The sequence below is a fragment of the Dysidea avara genome, chromosome 1, assembly GCF_963678975.1.
Source record: "Dysidea avara chromosome 1, odDysAvar1.4, whole genome shotgun sequence".
NCBI lineage: Eukaryota > Metazoa > Porifera > Demospongiae > Dictyoceratida > Dysideidae > Dysidea > Dysidea avara.
Genome location: NC_089272.1, coordinates 22,841,870 through 22,859,120, shown reverse-complemented (window position 1 = coordinate 22,859,120; position 17,251 = coordinate 22,841,870). Strand labels below are relative to the sequence as shown.

The 17,251-nt window shown below is 37.6% G+C and overlaps 2 protein-coding genes across 6 annotated transcripts in view; one reads left to right on the top strand and one right to left on the bottom strand.

Annotated features, from left to right (window-relative positions):
* LOC136259651 (cell adhesion molecule DSCAM-like) overlaps positions 1-15,312 on the top strand; it is a 28,873-nt gene extending 13,561 nt beyond the window's left edge. For 3 of the 5 annotated variants that reach the window (XM_066053171.1, XM_066053144.1, XM_066053168.1), the window contains 6 exons: positions 1,545-1,773; positions 3,486-3,773; positions 4,959-5,249; positions 5,501-5,635; positions 6,703-6,845; positions 15,076-15,312. In XM_066053171.1, the coding sequence (XP_065909243.1) occupies positions 1,545-1,773; positions 3,486-3,773; positions 4,959-5,249; positions 5,501-5,635; positions 6,703-6,845; positions 15,076-15,198 (1,209 nt within the window). In that variant the 3' untranslated portion in view covers positions 15,199-15,312. Of the gene's footprint in view, positions 1-1,544; positions 1,774-3,485; positions 3,774-4,958; positions 5,250-5,500; positions 5,636-6,702; positions 6,846-10,315; positions 10,390-15,075 lie in introns of all 5 variants that reach the window. The other 2 variants (XM_066053160.1, XM_066053153.1) reach the window with 2 other exon arrangements.
* Positions 15,313-15,839: 527 nt separating this feature from the next.
* LOC136268929 (olfactory receptor 7C2-like) lies at positions 15,840-16,886 on the bottom strand. Its single transcript, XM_066064436.1, has one exon. It carries the CDS (start codon positions 16,884-16,886, stop codon positions 15,840-15,842), a length of 1,047 nt encoding a protein of 348 aa, XP_065920508.1.
* Between the last annotated feature and the right edge of the window lie 365 nt (positions 16,887-17,251).

Below are 17,251 nucleotides of genomic sequence, written 5' to 3'. Positions count from 1 at the left end.
TCTGTCCGGTCATCTCCCAACAAGTCATAGATGGCCCAGGTTTGAACCTTTGGAAAAATGGATAGATAAGTTCTAGTTCTAAAAAGCCAGATGCCCAGTTAATACTACCCTTGGTATAAAATGAATACAGTGCAGCGTTGTGTAGGGACTAAATCAACAATGTATTCATTACAAAATAATACCATGAAACTAGCTAATTAGTCTTTGTTTTGTAATAACGTATATAGATATTTTGTATTGTAATTAAACTTATTTCGTAATTAACTAATTATATTGCATTACAATGCACTGCTAAGAAGCATATCTCAAACAAACCACTGTAAATTACAGGTGTACAAATTATGCAAGGAAGTATCTCTTCAATGATTTTATAGTTTGTCTATCGTGTTTTCTTACACAAATCCTCTAGACAAAGCTGCTAAGCTGTTGTCCATCATACACAGTGTTGGGCAAGTTATTTTTTAAAAGTAACTAGTTACATATTACATATTACTTGCAACTGAACTATTTAGTTACAGTTACATATTACCCATTAAAAAAAGTAACTATAATAATATTACATTACTTTGTGTCCACAACCTTAAGCTATCACGTGTGGAACTACCACCTTATCACGTGACATAATTGTGTTGTTGGACAATGTGCAAAGCTTGGTTATAAGTAAGAAGCTGGTGAATAAGCTTCATTCAGTAGGCTTCATTACTTTGTTGTGGCTAGGTGTTACTCAGTGGAATACTAACGAGATTAGTAACTTCGTTACTTGTAGTAATAATATTACGTAATATTAGATTCGTTACAGTAACTATATTACTTAGGTAACCCGTTACATTTGTAAGTAAGTAACTAGAGTTATATTACCTGTTTTTATAGCGTATTTCATTATATTACTTAGTTACCACAAAAGTAACAATATTACATAACGCGTTACTCCCAACACTGATCATACACATAAGAAAGGGACAGGCAATTTGTAGAGGTATACTATTCTGGATAGCCTGCAAGGCTGCAATGTCATTTTCAGTACAAGGCTTGCAACTAGTGCTGTTCGATAATTGTGAATAATCGATTATCGTGAAAAGTCGTTATTGTGAAAATTTTCAATATCGCATTATCATGATAATAAGAAATTTCTGGATACTTCTGTAAACTGCACGTGGCCAAAAATGCTACAATTCTAGGTATAATTCTAACGAATACTTTTAATGTTTTGTCATGATACTGGTTTCCAGATATAGCTATAAAACAAGCACAACTGCATAATGAGTGACACGATGATAATTTATTAGAGACATTTACAGTATCTAATTGATATTTAGTTTGTAGTCAAGTATCGTGATAATCATGATATTGAGGTACATTATCGCAATAATAAAAACTTCATTATCACACACCCCTACCTGCAACATCGTTTTCAGTTGTTGAACACCTGCTAAGCCAAATGGGAAAATTGTAGTTATTGTTATTACATGTAGTTAAATAATTATTAAACTTAAAAGAGTTATGAGGCTGATTTACTTAGGACAATGTATATTATACTATTACAGATTCCAATGTTCAACTCCAGTGTAGGAACTATTTGGTACACATATGTACAGTACAAGACTTATATGCACAGGCATAAGCGTTTAATGAATGAACTGATAATCCGCAATGAGACTAGTGTTGTCATTGAGAATCTGGCCAAGGGCACAGAGTATGTTTTCAGTGTATGCTTGGGTAACAAGGAAGGAAAAGGACCTTGTGAAGAAATATCAGCAACTACACTCACAACAGGTAACCATTGTAAAACTTACATACTGATTACATACATACTGATTAGGACTGAGCGATACTGCCATTTTAGTATCACGATCGATACTAAAGCCACTATTCACGAACTGAATAGTTCACGATACTTACAAATAAGTCAATCATAGCTGGTGCCACATAATGTATTGCTTAGCATTCCTGCAGGAAGTCCTTATAGGTGATAGCAAACTAGCCACTATCATCCTTGTTTACAGTAACAGTTATTGTAACACATGCTTTGAGGCTGTTATGGTGTTCACACCTCTCTGCAGGGGAAACCAGATAGGTGGTCTTTATCATTTACAAGGATTCTTAGCCAACTACTGCATAACAAATGGATTTTTAATGATAGTAATGTACAAGCATGGTATCACGATAATTAATAACAAAGTATCGCGATATCGATACTTTCAAAATATCGCGATATATCGCTAAAACGGTAGTATCGCTCAGCCCTAATAGTGATACATACATACATACATACATACATACATACATACATCAGAGTACAATATAACGGTCGGCCCTCGGCCATTTTCCGACCAAGTGATGCTGTTGACCGATCAATGTAGCCGTTGGTTGGCCATTTGTGCCGATCAAATTTTTTACAACTGTAATTCTTTATTATTAGTCTTTATAACATGTATTATTATAGTTATTATTATTGTCGTATCGTTAACTTTCCTTACCGAAGCTATTTAATCACTACGTGAAGTCTCGATCCCTTCGAAGCATCGACTCGATGCGCATGCGTAAGCTAGAGCACTGCACCTCATATTTACCCAAATTATTGATTGTGGGTTACTGTCGATGTTGTGAAGAAGCGATCAGTACACTGACTACACGAGTGGCGCCTTCCAAGAGAAGAAAAGAAAGTAATGTTTGCGAAGTGGAGGTACGATATTAAGTATAAGATGGCCATTTCGTGGTTATAATCTGTAGAGATGCAGTGGCTGGAGAAAGTGGAATGAAAGTCATGCGATAAAAGTGTTCTGCACACGGAAAGTTCGAGAGTAAGTTTTGATCTATTGCTATTCACAAGAGAAACTTTAGCAATAGCTAGTTGATAATTCAATCTGTGCTGACTCAACACTACTTGTAACAATGCATTTAGCCTAGCTAAGTCTACAAACTGGCTGTACAATACATTGATTCATAGTAAAATATGTATGCAGCAACACAAATTTTGTACATGTATTACTAATAAACAATTAATTCTCTGTAAAATGCATGTGCATAAAGTTCAGTGATAAATAGCTGAAAGTAGTCTCAGATTCAATCTGAGTGATCCTTTTCCAAAAATTTCCTGGGGGGGCATGCCCCCAGACCCCCCTAGAAGGCTTGTGCTTTGCACTGCGGGGTGTGCTTCGCACACTAGGATAGTACACCTCTATCTTATGGCCATGCAATTTCAGAAATGGCCAATCAAATTTACTTTTGATTGGCCATTCTGTCCGAGAAATAATTTTCCCTTATATTGTACACTGTACATACATACATACATACATACATACATACGTACGTACGTACGTACGTACGTACGTACGTACGTACGTACGTACGTACGTACATACATACATACATACATACATACATACATACATACATACATACATACACATACGTGTAAGTTGGAACACTCGTAGTCACAAAATAATATTGTTTGCCCACTTAATTTTGTGTGTGTCCTTTTTTAGTTCCTTCTATACCAGTTGTCAGAACAGAAACAATCAGTATGAATTCCATTCGAGTGTCATGGAAGGTTGAAGATGATGGGGGGCATCCCTTACTGAGATACTCATTGAGGATGTCAACAGACCTAAACAGTGTAGGAGAACTAGTACTATACAGTGAAACGGTACAACACAGATCATATTTGGTGAAGGATCTAATACCAGGAACTAGTTACTGGTTTAGTGTGGTAGCTCATAGTAGCAGTGGTGACAGTGGTATGGGATGGTCAGAAGAAACTACCACCAGTCCATGTTAGTGAAATACAGTGTATGTATGTATACATGTGTATTAGGTGAAACTTGCACAATCTCCTATTGGTACAGTGTGAAGGTTCTTGAGTGTACCTTGAACTTTTAGCAAGAAATTAGTTGAAAATTATTCAAATGTGTAAATATCTGAGTTTGTAATGATTGCTTTCCACGTTCACATTGCCTAGTCTGGCAGCACCCACCCCTTTGCATAAAGAGGAAGGGTCTGGTTACTCTAGCATAATGGAGTTGTGACAAAGGAATGTAATTAAGCAGTGTCATTACAAGAATAGCATGACGTAAGTAGTTTTTAAATCTGGATAATAAACGGCTGCTAATGCAGCTATACCCCTGTAGGTACTTACATTACCATATTCTTTAGGCAGCATCATGAGTACATCAGTTCCAATTACAAGACTCTTTACTACCTCCACCTTTTGCTCTTCTATAGAATACCCTATTTTTGACTATAATCTTAACGCATACTTACAAAACTTTGTGACAAATTCTTCCACATGTTACAGTATCTATGGTAACTCTATATTTGGTGTTACCTGTTTTCTGTAACACACTACAAATTTTGAATGCTAGAGTGACCAGATCCTTCCTCTTTATGCGAAGGGGTGGACGCTGCCAGATTAGACATTGCCTGGGTTTATATTGATTCAGTCAATATAGCTGAATGACTTTAGTGGTTAACACTTTCTAATTTCTTATTTACAGATATGAAAAAAGAGTAAACAAACAACTATAAAGAAAAGTTGGGAATTTTAAGCTCGATTTGGTATCATAGAAAAGAAGTAAGGAAACAAGTGGAGGTCACCTACACCTGCAGATATAGTAGTGGACATTTAATCCCATGACTGAAGTAGGGATTAAATGTCCACTGGTATACCTGCAGGTGTAGCATACTGATGGGCATAACGATACACACTGGATTCAGCACATAAAAATACTGAACATGCTTTTGTAAATATTTTGTGAATATAGTAAACAACATGAGGACAGTAATATTTTGTTTCTTTGATTTTGTATCTATGTGATATGGCTTTTAAAATAAGTTAGATCCTATTAATGAAGTATACCTTAGCTACACATTCACGCCCTTTGTAAAGAGGTGACTGCTAAATGGAGGATTTACAATGGTATATTTAGACGCCTGTATTGTATTTATGTGTATTCTGTTAGATCCTCCTGAAGCACCAACACTGGTAAAGGTGAAGTACAGTGTTGTTTCGTGGTCTACTAATTCTGTCAAGACACTACCTGCAACATTTTATGTTGTTGAAGTTGTCAAAGAGACAGATGACTGGACAGGAGCAGTTGTATTCAGAACAAGAAACCTGATGGTCAATCTCACTGGAATGTCAACTGGTCAAAGGTATCGTGTTAGAGTAAGGGCTGGTAATAGTGGAGGATTAAGTGACTGGAGTAACCCTGTGATCTTCACTGCCACTAATTCACCAGCTAGAATGACAGGTACTTAACATAGTAGTGATCTTATGTATTTGGTTGATGTAGTTGTGCATTTCAGTGTTTTACACAAGCACAGATTTGCAAAGTCCTTTGACAAAACGACTGTTTTTTCTGCTAATAATTCTGTTAGAGCATTTTGTGCCAAGTTTCTTTATCATGGCTTCACCTACGTACGTGTTATTCTTAGTAACTGGCAGTCTTCCTGAGACAGATATTCTTGTGTGTTTACATTTATGTTCTATGTACATACATAGCTGCTAGTTCATCATCATCATCATCGGATAAGAAAACAACTGTTATCATTGCGGTGGTGTGTAGTCTGACATTAATAATTGCCATCACCACCATTGTGATAGTGGTATTGTGTTGTGTGGAGAGCCAGAAAAAGAGTAAGTCTGTCATCTGCAATATGTGCTGTAGTACTTGTAGCCTGTACATCATAATGACATTAATATAACAAGGGTATGACTGAAGTAGGGATCAATTAATCGTATATCTTCAGGTGTAGACAACCTCCCCTTTTTTTTCCTTTGATCCCTAGTTTTTTCTTCTACATGTAACTCTTTGTTTATTTTTTATTATTATGACTGGTAAACCTGTGCATACTGCATTACAAAAAAGAATGGTGTCAAGCGTATTGTTTTCATCTGACTGCGCACCACAACTATCAATTGCAAAGTGGCCATTATATATATACTTCATCTGTTATGTTCAGCCCATTACACAGCATTACAAAGGAAGAACACTATGAGAAGGACCTCTGCAAATAATCCAGTCACAGTGGAAAACTAGGACAATTCTTGTTACAAATGTAGGGAAGCCATAACGCAACTGTACTGCGAATTGACACCTTGCAAAGATAAATGGGGTCCATGAAGCATGCATTATAAGTACAGTAGGACCTCCGTATTCAAACACATGTGTGCCAGTTCAATCATAAAAGTGTTCAGATAAGTGAATTTGTTCGGTTAAATGAAGTCCATTCATTTATGTACAGAGTTTTATTCAATTACTCTAATAGAACGCACACTTACTCTATTAGAACGTTCACCTAATGGCGAAATACTCTGATAGAGCAGTCACTTATACTGTTTAGATAATCAAAGTCCTACTGTACTGTGGTATGCCACCAAAAGGGACTGAAACAGTGAAAAATTCAAGCCCGTAGCCTTAGCTGTTATCAAGTTATGCTTGTCTTCAGGCAGTCAGTCAGTAGAAAATTCCACTGAATAATTTTTTGTAGCAATCTATTGAAAGCATTTCAGGTTGTAATGAAGGCATTTTTATGCTTGATTATACCTAACCAAGAATGTCAAGGCACCATGAAGGCTGGTTTTAGGTCTATGTTTTTTGTAAGAAGGTGCTGATCCCGGTGCTACCGTGCTGCATGACATTTATTTGAATACACATATAGTATATATGTTGTTTGTCATGACTTATGCATTCTGTGATTTAGGACACAGGTATAGGATCAACTCAACAGGTGATATGTACTATGATGAGGAGCCAAAGGGCAAATACACAGTAACCACTGATAACCAACAAGCTTATGGTGAACCACAAGATGTACGTACCCAACGCTTGCCTGGTGTCCTTTTGGTAAAAAACTATATGTATGTATGTACTGCATGTTATTACTACGTATATCCCAGTACGAGGACAATATTGTAGTTATCACTGCAAGTCTGAGGCAATGCTGAGGACCAGGGTGTTAAGATATAGTCCGGGTGTACTGGGAGGGTATAACTATTTTATATCCCAGTATGTACCATGAAGCCACCTAACTTCAAAGGCAAAATTCAGGATACATATCTTACAAACCCTGGCTGGCCATGGTACATTTAAGTTAAACCATACATGTACCATGGCCTTGATGTGGGAGCATTTCTTTATATAAAAATTCAAGCCAAAAGAATTTATTATTGGTCATGTGATGAAAACCATGCATCCGATTTTGCATCCTACAGCACTCAGACAAAAGCGATTTGTTACCCTTGCCATCTTATGAGTTGAGAAATGTTAGTTTAATGTGAGAACTAGTGTTATAGCATATATATACCACTTTAGCGTGGGCGTTCAAAGGTGCCGCTCGGTGTTTAACTCACATATTTCCCTGGCAATATCATGGGAAAGCGGTTTGCCAATTACTTTGATATCCAACCAGTTCAAAGAATTGATACGCTTTGACTCGTTATATTGAGCGACATAGAGCTTTGTATTGTGGGACTCATTTTTGTAGTGGTTGCTAAGCTTAGTATATTTGCTAAGATAGACTAGTTGGTTGTTACTGAAGGATAATGAAGGCACAAAATAATTGTTTGGGTGATCGTAGATGCGTATTTCTACCCACCGCGTATCAGCCTTTGAACAGACCACGGAACTGCAAAGCTACTACTGCTACGTTGAAATAGGTTAGTAACTTACAGTCCTAAGTACTTAACTTAATATAATAACTTACTTACTATCCCAATAGCGAAGTTAGTTAGCTTAACTTAGTACAGAAATGATAACAATATAAACTCCATCCCACAGTCGCAAGTTTTCTAACATTGTGTGTTGAAGCATAGTAACGTATTAATGACGTTTTAACATATGGTTAATGTTCTGATGACTATTAGCCCACGCTATTAAAACCACGATCGATCTTCAGATGCTACTGTATAAAACAAACGGGATGAGTTCTCAGTAGTTCTTTCACCTATTAGGTGAGTGTGCCCCAAGTGATATATATCACTTATACCACGGCTGCTTGGTATTTGCTGATATTATACAGCCGTAGGCCTCGGGCTTTGGGTGTATATATCAGCAAATCCCTCGCAGCCATGGTATAACTATTATTTACAAGCAGTTCACCATGTTTTTGAATATTGGCCACTTCCACTTTGTGAGTAACACGAAATAAACTTCTCTACAGCAAAGTTTACCCTTAGTAAATGTTGTAAACAGTCTGTAAAACTATGTAGCAACTTCAAAATACTTGTAAAATTACATAATTGAACTTTTCTGTGATACCTTTAGGACTTAATTGTCATGCATGTTAACAAACATAGTCACCAAGTTAGTTGCTGCTGTCACATAATCGAATTTCACAAGTTGGTCTACATAATAAATTCAGTGGTCGGTCTCGTGTTGGTTTGGGTGATTAATCATAGAGGTGCACCGGTATCGGTAGTGATATCGGTATCGATGAAAAGTTGAGTTTTTAACAGATATGAGCAGATGTTACACTATAATTGTCGATAAATATTCTATGGTTGACTTGCCATGAGAGCACAATGATTAAAGTATACGACTCAAGTTTCCAAGGCTTTTGTGATGGCCAGGGTTCAAATCCTGAGTTGGTCACACTTTTTTTCTTTTTGCACACCTTTTTATCACTACCTTTTTCACAATTCTTTTTTTTTTTCTTTCTTTACATAGACCACCTTTTAAGCTTTCCACATTTTTAAAATGTTTATTGTAGTGTCCATACTGAAAACCTTTTATGTTCAGATAATGGTATTGGAATCGGTGTAGCCAATATATTGATTATCGGCATATTGGAAAATTTCCATATTGGTGCGCCTCTCATTAATCACCCACGGGCTCTTAGCCTGTAATTGGCAGGGTACATATCAGTTGTATCACGTGCCCTCATGATTTGCCTGATATGTACACCCATGCTCTCAGGCTGACGGCCCTCAAGCTTGGGTGTACATATCAGGCAAATCACTCGGGCTCATGATACAACTATTGCATGATTCACAGCTCATAAGCCATAATTTTAACAATGTATTCTAGACAATTCATTCATCACACAGTGACTCAAGTGCCGCTTTTAAGTTAATATATATTAAGCAATGTATCTTGCCCAGTCTGCCTTGCATAACATCACCGGTTTCAAAGTTTGCTCATGCACTAGTTGACAACCCACACACTGGCCATGGGGAGACTAGTTAGTTATCACACAGCGTAGCAATTTGGTCCTCCTGTTTACTGGGATAGAATGTATGTCCACACCCACACTTGTGTGGCAAAAGAAGCTTGAAGTTTATGCTGAAAGCAGCCAGTAAGAGCACACCATATACTCTATAAGCAGATACTGTAAACTTTACACTGAAGTATAAACTGTTAATTCAAAATACTGGTCAATAAGCTGTGAACTACTTTGCTAACAGGCTATATGGGTGTTGAAAACAGCAACATGGACTTTGTAGCATGGACTTTGTAGGGTACCAGAAATAGCATATCCCTTCAAGTCAAGGGGGTAGGGCATGTCCTACAAACATGGAAAGCAGACTCAATGATTTGCTAAGAGCAAGAGATTGAAATAATTTAAAGGGAGGTTTCCTTTATATTATAGTAGGACCTCGAACCCTCGATTATCCGAACAGTATAAGTAACTGCTCTATTAGAATATTTTGCCATCGGGTGAACGTTCTATTAGAGTAGTTGAATAGAACTCTGTATATAAATGAATGGGCTTCATTTATCTGAACACTTTCGTGATTGAACTGGCACACAGGTATACAGATAATGGAGGTCCTACTGTATTATGAACTCTCCCTAAGAGAAATTTTTAAGAAGATGGTTTTGGGCGTTATTTGTGGTATAAAGCTAAATTATGCTTCCTTAAAAAGTGATAATGAATTGCAAAACACAGTAAATAATACAAATTAATTAAATTGCATCATAGTTTTAAAATATCACTTTAATAATTACAAGTATAAGAAAACAAATTTTAAGGGATCATAGGTAGGGAAACCAGGGAGGTTGCCAGCACCTGTAGATATACTAGTGGACATTTAATCCCATTTTTCCTTATACTTTTTGTTTACCTTTTTGATGGCTGGTGAACCCTCGCATACTGCGTCAAAAGAATGTATGGCTGCGCCAGATGTAATTTTTTCAACTGAATGCACACCCCAGCTATCAATTACTGACTCAAAAGTGAAGTGGCCATTATGGTTCGCTTTCAGCTATTTTCAGCCTGTTTCACAGAGTTACAAACAAAGAACAGTAGGAGAAATGCCTCTGCAATCAATCCAATCACAAGGGAAAATATAAGTGATTCCCATGTACAAATATAGGGAAGCCATTGCACTACTGTGAATCAGCACATCGAGCTGTCAGCAAAAAGAAATGGGACACAAAGGGGACAATGGTAAGTCCATAACACGTGCATTGTACGTACTGTGGTATGCCAAAAGGTACCTGTCGGGCTGAAGTGACGTCTAGTAATGAAATAATCAAGCCAGTAGCCTTAGCCGTTATTGAATTGCGCTTGTCTAAATGCATCAGGCAGGCAGTTAGACAGTCAGTAGAAAATTTCTAAAAAAAAATCATAGCAATTTGTTGGGGTCAAACTGAAGGCACTTTTGGGCTTGGTTATACCTAACCAATACTGCCAAGGTGCCAGGATGGTGTTGTGAAACTGATTTTTGGGTGATATTTTTGGCCACAAAAAACCAAACCTCCATATTCCCTAGTATACAGTACTACAGTATACTGTATAGGCATCTGTTTTTTTTTAGAAGTAGGACATACTACTTCAACTTGTTCAGTGTTAACTGTGTGTGTACAGGTGTTGTGTTACCAGCCTTTGTAATCATAAATATATCAAGACACACGGTAGTGTGTCGTGCGGCCCAAGAAGCCGGCGCGCCACACCGTGAGTATATTGACAGGAAGAACGAAAACGTCATTTTCACACCTTTGTATCTCGGTGATCACTTATCTGATTGGAACCAAATTTGCTACACAGTTGCCCGCCAGCCAAGGGAGTCTACATTCCAAATTTGAAGGAAATCGCTCCAGCCATTTCCGAGATACGAGCTGCCAAAGTTTCGTTTTTTTTTCTTCGTTTTTTTTTCTTCTTCGTCTTTTCGCACACTTGCAAAAATTGCTATAACAAGCAAACGCGTACTCCGATCGCCTTGAAATTTGGCACACAGAAAGGGAGTCCAAAGGCGAATCCTAGCATCAACTTTGGTACAAATCCGATGAATGGTTCAGGAGTTATGACCGATTATTCGCGTAAAACAAGATCGATTTGTTGTCACGCCTACAGGGTAAACCGCTTCATGGAATGAGTTGAAAATTGCTATGTAGATGGAGTAACCATCGTAGAAGTGCCTTTTGGTGGTTTGAAAGGAATCGAGATAAAGACCACGGAGATATGACACAAAACCCAACCTGTGTCACAATTACGCGATCGATTTTTATGAATAAAAAAGTATTAGTTTTCACGCCTACTAGGCAAACCGCTTAGAGCAATGAGCTGAAAATCGGTGTATAGCTGGAATAATCTTCATAGAAAGTCCTTGCAGTAGTACAGAAGAATCGGATTACAAACCACTGAGTTATGATTCGAAAGCCAACTCCGTGTAGCAAATGTGAGATCGAGATACTCTAATAGAACAGTCACCCTAATAGAGCATTCGGCTAATTTATTTACTCCATTATAGAATTTTATTACATAACAAGTTATTCTGTAGGGAGTTCAGCTGCAAACAGTTAATCTTATAGACAGTTCAGCAAGAAGACAGTCACCATGTGGAGAGTTAAGCAAATATACCACTATAGAGATTCAGAACATTACAAGTCACACTGAAGAAAGTTCAGCTATAAACAAGTCATGCACTGTGTAGAGAATTCAGCTACAATTAAGTCACTCTCTAGAGAATTCAGTTACACAGAATTCAGCTACACACAAGTCACTGTGGAGAGAGTTCTGCTACAAACAAATTACCCTTTAGAGTGATCAGCTACAAACAAAACACTTTGCATGGTGTTCAACTGCAACAAATCAATTACCTTTAGAGCGATCAGCAATGAACAAATCAACACAAATCTACCTGTAGAGAGATCAGCTATATACACACAAATCAACTTGTAGAGAGATCAGCTACAAGCAAATCACCCTGTAGAGAGATCAGCTACAAACTAGACACAAAGTAAGGAGTTCAGCTACAAGCAAATTACCCTGTAGAGAATTCATCTACAAACAAATCAACCTGTAGAGCAATCAGCTAGAAACAAATCACCCTGAAGAGAGGTCAGCTACAAAAAAATCACCCTGTAGAGAGATCAGCTACAAACAAATTGCCCTGTAGGGAGATCGGCTACAAACAAATCAACCTGCAGAGAGATCAGCTACACACAAATCAACTTGTAGAGAGTTCAGCTACAAACAAATTACCCTGTAGAGAGATCGGCTACAAACAAATCACCCTGTAGAGAGTTCAGCTAAAACAAATCAACCTGCAGAGAGATCAACTACAAACAAATCACCTTATAGAGAGTTCAGCTACAAACAAATTACCCTATAGAGAGATCGGCTACAAACAAATCAACCTGCAGAGAGATCAGCTACACACAAATCAACTTGTAGAGAGATCAATTACAAACAAATCACCCTGTAGAGAGATCAGCTAGAAACTACACACAATGTAAGGAGTTCAGCTACAAATAAATCACCTTATAGAGAGTTCAGCTACAAACAAATCACTCTGTAGAGAGATCAGCTAGAAACTGGACACAATGTAAGGAGTTCAGCACAAGCAAATCACCCTTTAGTGAGTTCAGCTACAAACAAATCAACCTGCAGTGAGATCACCTACAAAAAAGCACCTTGTACAGAGTTCAGCTACAAACAAATTACCCTGTAGAGAGATCGGCTACAAACAAATCAACCAGTAGAAAGATCAGCTACACACAAATCAACTTGTAGAGAGATCAGCTACAAACAAATCACTCTGTAGAGAGATCAACTAGAAACTAGTCACAATGTAAGGAGTTCAGCTAAAACAAATCAACCTGCAGAGAGATCAGCTACAAATAAATCACTTTATAGACAGTTCAGCTACAAACAAATTACCTTGTAGAGAGATCGGCTGCAAATTAATCAACCTGCAGAGAGATCAGCTACACACAAATCAACTTGTAGAGAGATCAGCTACAAACAAATCACCCTGTAGAGAGATCAAGATACAATGCAAGGAGTTCAGCTACAAGCAAAATCACCCTTTAGTGAGTTCAGCTACAAACAAATCAACCTGCAGTGAGATCACCCACAAAAACGCACTTGTACAGAGTTCAGTTACAAACAAATCACCCTGTAGAGAGATCAGGTAGAAGAATTCACCTTGTAGAGAGTTCAGCAACAAAGAAACCACCATGTAGAGAGTTCAGCTGCAAACAAATCACCCAGTAGAAAGATCAGTTAGAAGAAGTTACCTTGTAGAGAGTTCATTTACAAAGAAACCATCATATAGAGAGTTCAGCTACAAAGAAATTACCCCGTAGAGAGTTCAGCTAGAAGAAGTCACCTTGTAAAGAGTTTAGCTACAAAGAAACCATCATGTACAGAGTTCAGCTACAAAGAAACCACCTGTACAGAATTCAACTACAAACAAATCACCCTGTATAGAGATCAGCTAGAAGAAGTTACCTTGTAGATAGTTCAGCTACAACAATTCACCCTGTAGAAAGATCAGCTAGAAGAAGTCACCTTGTAGAGTGTTCAGTTACAAAGAAACCATCATGTAGAGAGTTCAGCTGCAAACAAATCACTCTGTAGAGAGTTCAGCTACAAAGAAACCGCCATGTAGAGAGTTCAGCCTCATACAAACCACCTTGTAGAGAATTCAACTACAACAAATCACCCTGTAGAGAAGAAGTTACCTTGTAGAGAGTTCAGCTACAAAGAAACCACCATGTAGAGAGTTTAGCTGCAAACAATTCACCTGTAGAGAGTTCAGCTAGAAACAAATCACCCCGTAGAGAGATCAGCTGGACGAAGTCACCTTGTAGAGAGTTCAGCTACAAAGAAACCATCATGTAGAGAGTTCAGCTGCAAACAAATCACCCTGCAGAGAGTTCAGCTACAAAAATCACCCTGTAGAGAGTTCAGCTAGACGAAGTCACCTTATAGAGAGTTCAGCTACAAAGAAACCATCATGTAGAGAGTTCGGCTATAAAGACACCACCATGTAGAGAGTTTAGCTGCAAACAAATCACCTGTAGAGAGTTCAGCTACAAAGAAACCATCCTGTATATAGTTCAGCTACAGTTCAAGTCACCCAGTAGAGAGATCAGCTGCAAAAAAAATCCTATGGGGAATAATGAGCATGTAATAAATATATGTATATAATTTGTATAATTACTAATAAAATCAAAAATAATTGAAGTACTAAAATTCTTCTTTAAGTTCTTTTCTTCTTCCTGTGTTAAAAAAAAAACAACACATGGGTTAAAAAAGCCCCAAAGCCAGCCATAGGCCGGCTTTGCAGTATACAAATACAAAAAGAAGTGATATCTAATCAAAAACAGCCAAGCTGTAAAAAAAGGTGCGGCCCCCATAAAGGCCATGGTGAAAAAAGATGTGAAATCCAAGGTGGCGGCCAGAAATGGCTGTGATGGTAGGTTAATGGTTACATTTTAATAACGGCAATTCAGGTGAATTTTGTGCCGCTTGGTCTTGGCACCAAATTCACCTGAATTGTTGTTATTAAAATGTAACCATTAACCTACCATCACAGCCATTTCTTGGCCGCCACCTTGGATTTCACATCTTTTTTCACCATGGCCTTTATGGGGGCCGCACCTTTTTTTACAGCTTGGCTGTTTTTGATTAGATATATTTTACATGAGTACTGTATGTATACATATGAATGAGATCATTTTGTTTGCCTCAGTACAGTACAAAGACAGTTTTCCTATTATCTAAGTTTCATGTTCACGTAATTCAATGTAAACTTGCATGTGTATATATACATTAATAAAAGTGTTTGCAGTATTACTATACAGTATATATTGTTTTAGTCTGTCTTTTATAACACTGTGCTAGGTGGTAGATAAACCAACTCCTCAACCACAACAGATAGACACTGGTACTCATGAGCCTGGCATTGAAACTCGGCCATCAATCATGCGAGTTCAGATCACTGCTGCAGAAACTACAGATGTCTAAACTGTCAATCCCCATATCTCATAAACAGTACAGAAACTAGGATACACTGTATATAGCAGTCAATTCATATTATTTGTTGTGTTGGTGTTCTGCATTGATTCATTTAGAAGGTTATTCTCGTCAGTCACTCCACTCTTCCAAGCCCATGCATCTTTGTGATCTACTCATAGGTGGTTGAATTGAATTAAACCAGGCCCAAGTTTATTCTACATATCAACTTAAAACTAGTTGCAGGATGTGTACGTAGTTGTGTACACTGTAGATCTATAACATTTATGCCCCAAATTTGCATGTTAGACTCTACACAACAATGACCATTACAATCATACCTGCATGCATGTTTGTGTACATGTAAGTATATACTATATACATGATAAATATTATTATTCACTCTTGATGATGCCAAGTGTTAGGCTGTGCAATGGTCTATAATGTAGTAACTCAAATCTGTAAATACATCTGCATAAGTACAATTACTGTGAATATGTTATACTACAGAGTCTGTACATTATAAAATAATAGTGTCAAATGTGCAGTCAATATATATATATATATATATATATATATATAGTGAGGTACATATACTTTTGTGTTAGTAGTCTTTCTCAAGTCAAGAAATCTTGTCACATCCAGGCAATTTTTCATGGCTTTGGAGCAACAACTGCTGAAGCAAATTTGTCCCTACACAGTAGCCTCTTCAGTATCTTCATCATTGGGTCACGTACTTGCTTGTAGTACAGCCCATATACAAAGGGGTGAAGAAGGGTTACCATGTAACCAATGTTGGGACCAATAACATATTTCATAACATCTTCATAAGTTGTGGCTGTTTCTAGTAGTCTAGCTGGAACATAGAGTAGTGGGAAGAGCAGACCAAACACTGTGCTACTAAACACAACTACCAAGAGTGTTATCATTGGCTTCAGGTGTTCCTTTATGGTGGCTTGCTTCTTCTTCAAATCTTTTAGCTCTTTGCTTCTTCCTGATAACCTGGTCTCCATTTGTATCTGCTTGCGAACTTGATAGGCTTTAACAGACAAGTAAGCATTGAGAATTATGGCAACAAAAGATGCAATGAAGATGGGCAATATGAAGGTAATTAGAGTGTTAACGAAGGTGCTACCTTCTGAAAGACAAGTGCCATATTGTGGTGTTTTGGTATAGCCATCATTGAAGAATACATGAATGGACAGCAATGCAGACAAAACCCACACACTAGCAATGAAACCACCAATGACACGACATTTCATTAACCTTCTGTGCTTGAAAGGAAAGGCTATAGCTATGATCTGATCAACTGATATCATCAAATATGTAGAGAATATCACCATTACCGTCAATAGGAGAAACTTAAACACCCTACAGTTGATGAAATCTCCCACTCCAGTGGCAAACCCAATCATCATAATACTGGTCTGAGCAGTACTGAGCACAGCTGATATGATATCAGCAACCATTAAATGAGCCACAAAAATGTTGTGAGGCTTATGGAGACTTCTGGTAGACTTGATAGTAAACAAAATCCAGCCTGACATCAACACTGTGATCAATGTGGCAATGAATTTAAATCCCAACAACAGGTAGGCAAGATATCCTGGAAGATCAGGACCTTGATGATCAGCAGTTGTTACTGGAGTAATTCCTAGTCCAGAACCTGACAGCTCACCACTTCCTTCCATCACAAACATTTGAATGCAAATTGTTTATTAATGCACACTAAAACCTTATCAGTATCTTGACACAATCTTCCTCCATCCATGTGATGTGTTAGAGATGTAATAAAATGTGTAAGGTACAGGTATCCTAGTGTGTGGATTTTTAGTTACATTGGGGTTGTTTATCACCAGTGATACTAGCACTGCATGTCTTAGACATTGAATGGCCCATGTGACTACATCTGAACGCTATCCCACTAGGTACCTGTGAGAAGGCTAAAGCCTGTGAATACAGGGAGTCATAAACATGTAACTAAAACGTTGAAAAAAACAACATTTTATATAATTATTGTAAAGGTTGTGGTTAGGTATCTTACCAAAATACAAGTTCTGCATAC

Bases quoted from the DNA above. Each gene is read 5' to 3' on its own strand.
- LOC136268929 (XM_066064436.1), bottom strand. From the start codon at position 16,886: ATGTTTGTGATGGAAGGAAGTGGTGAGCTGTCAGGTTCTGGACTAGGA.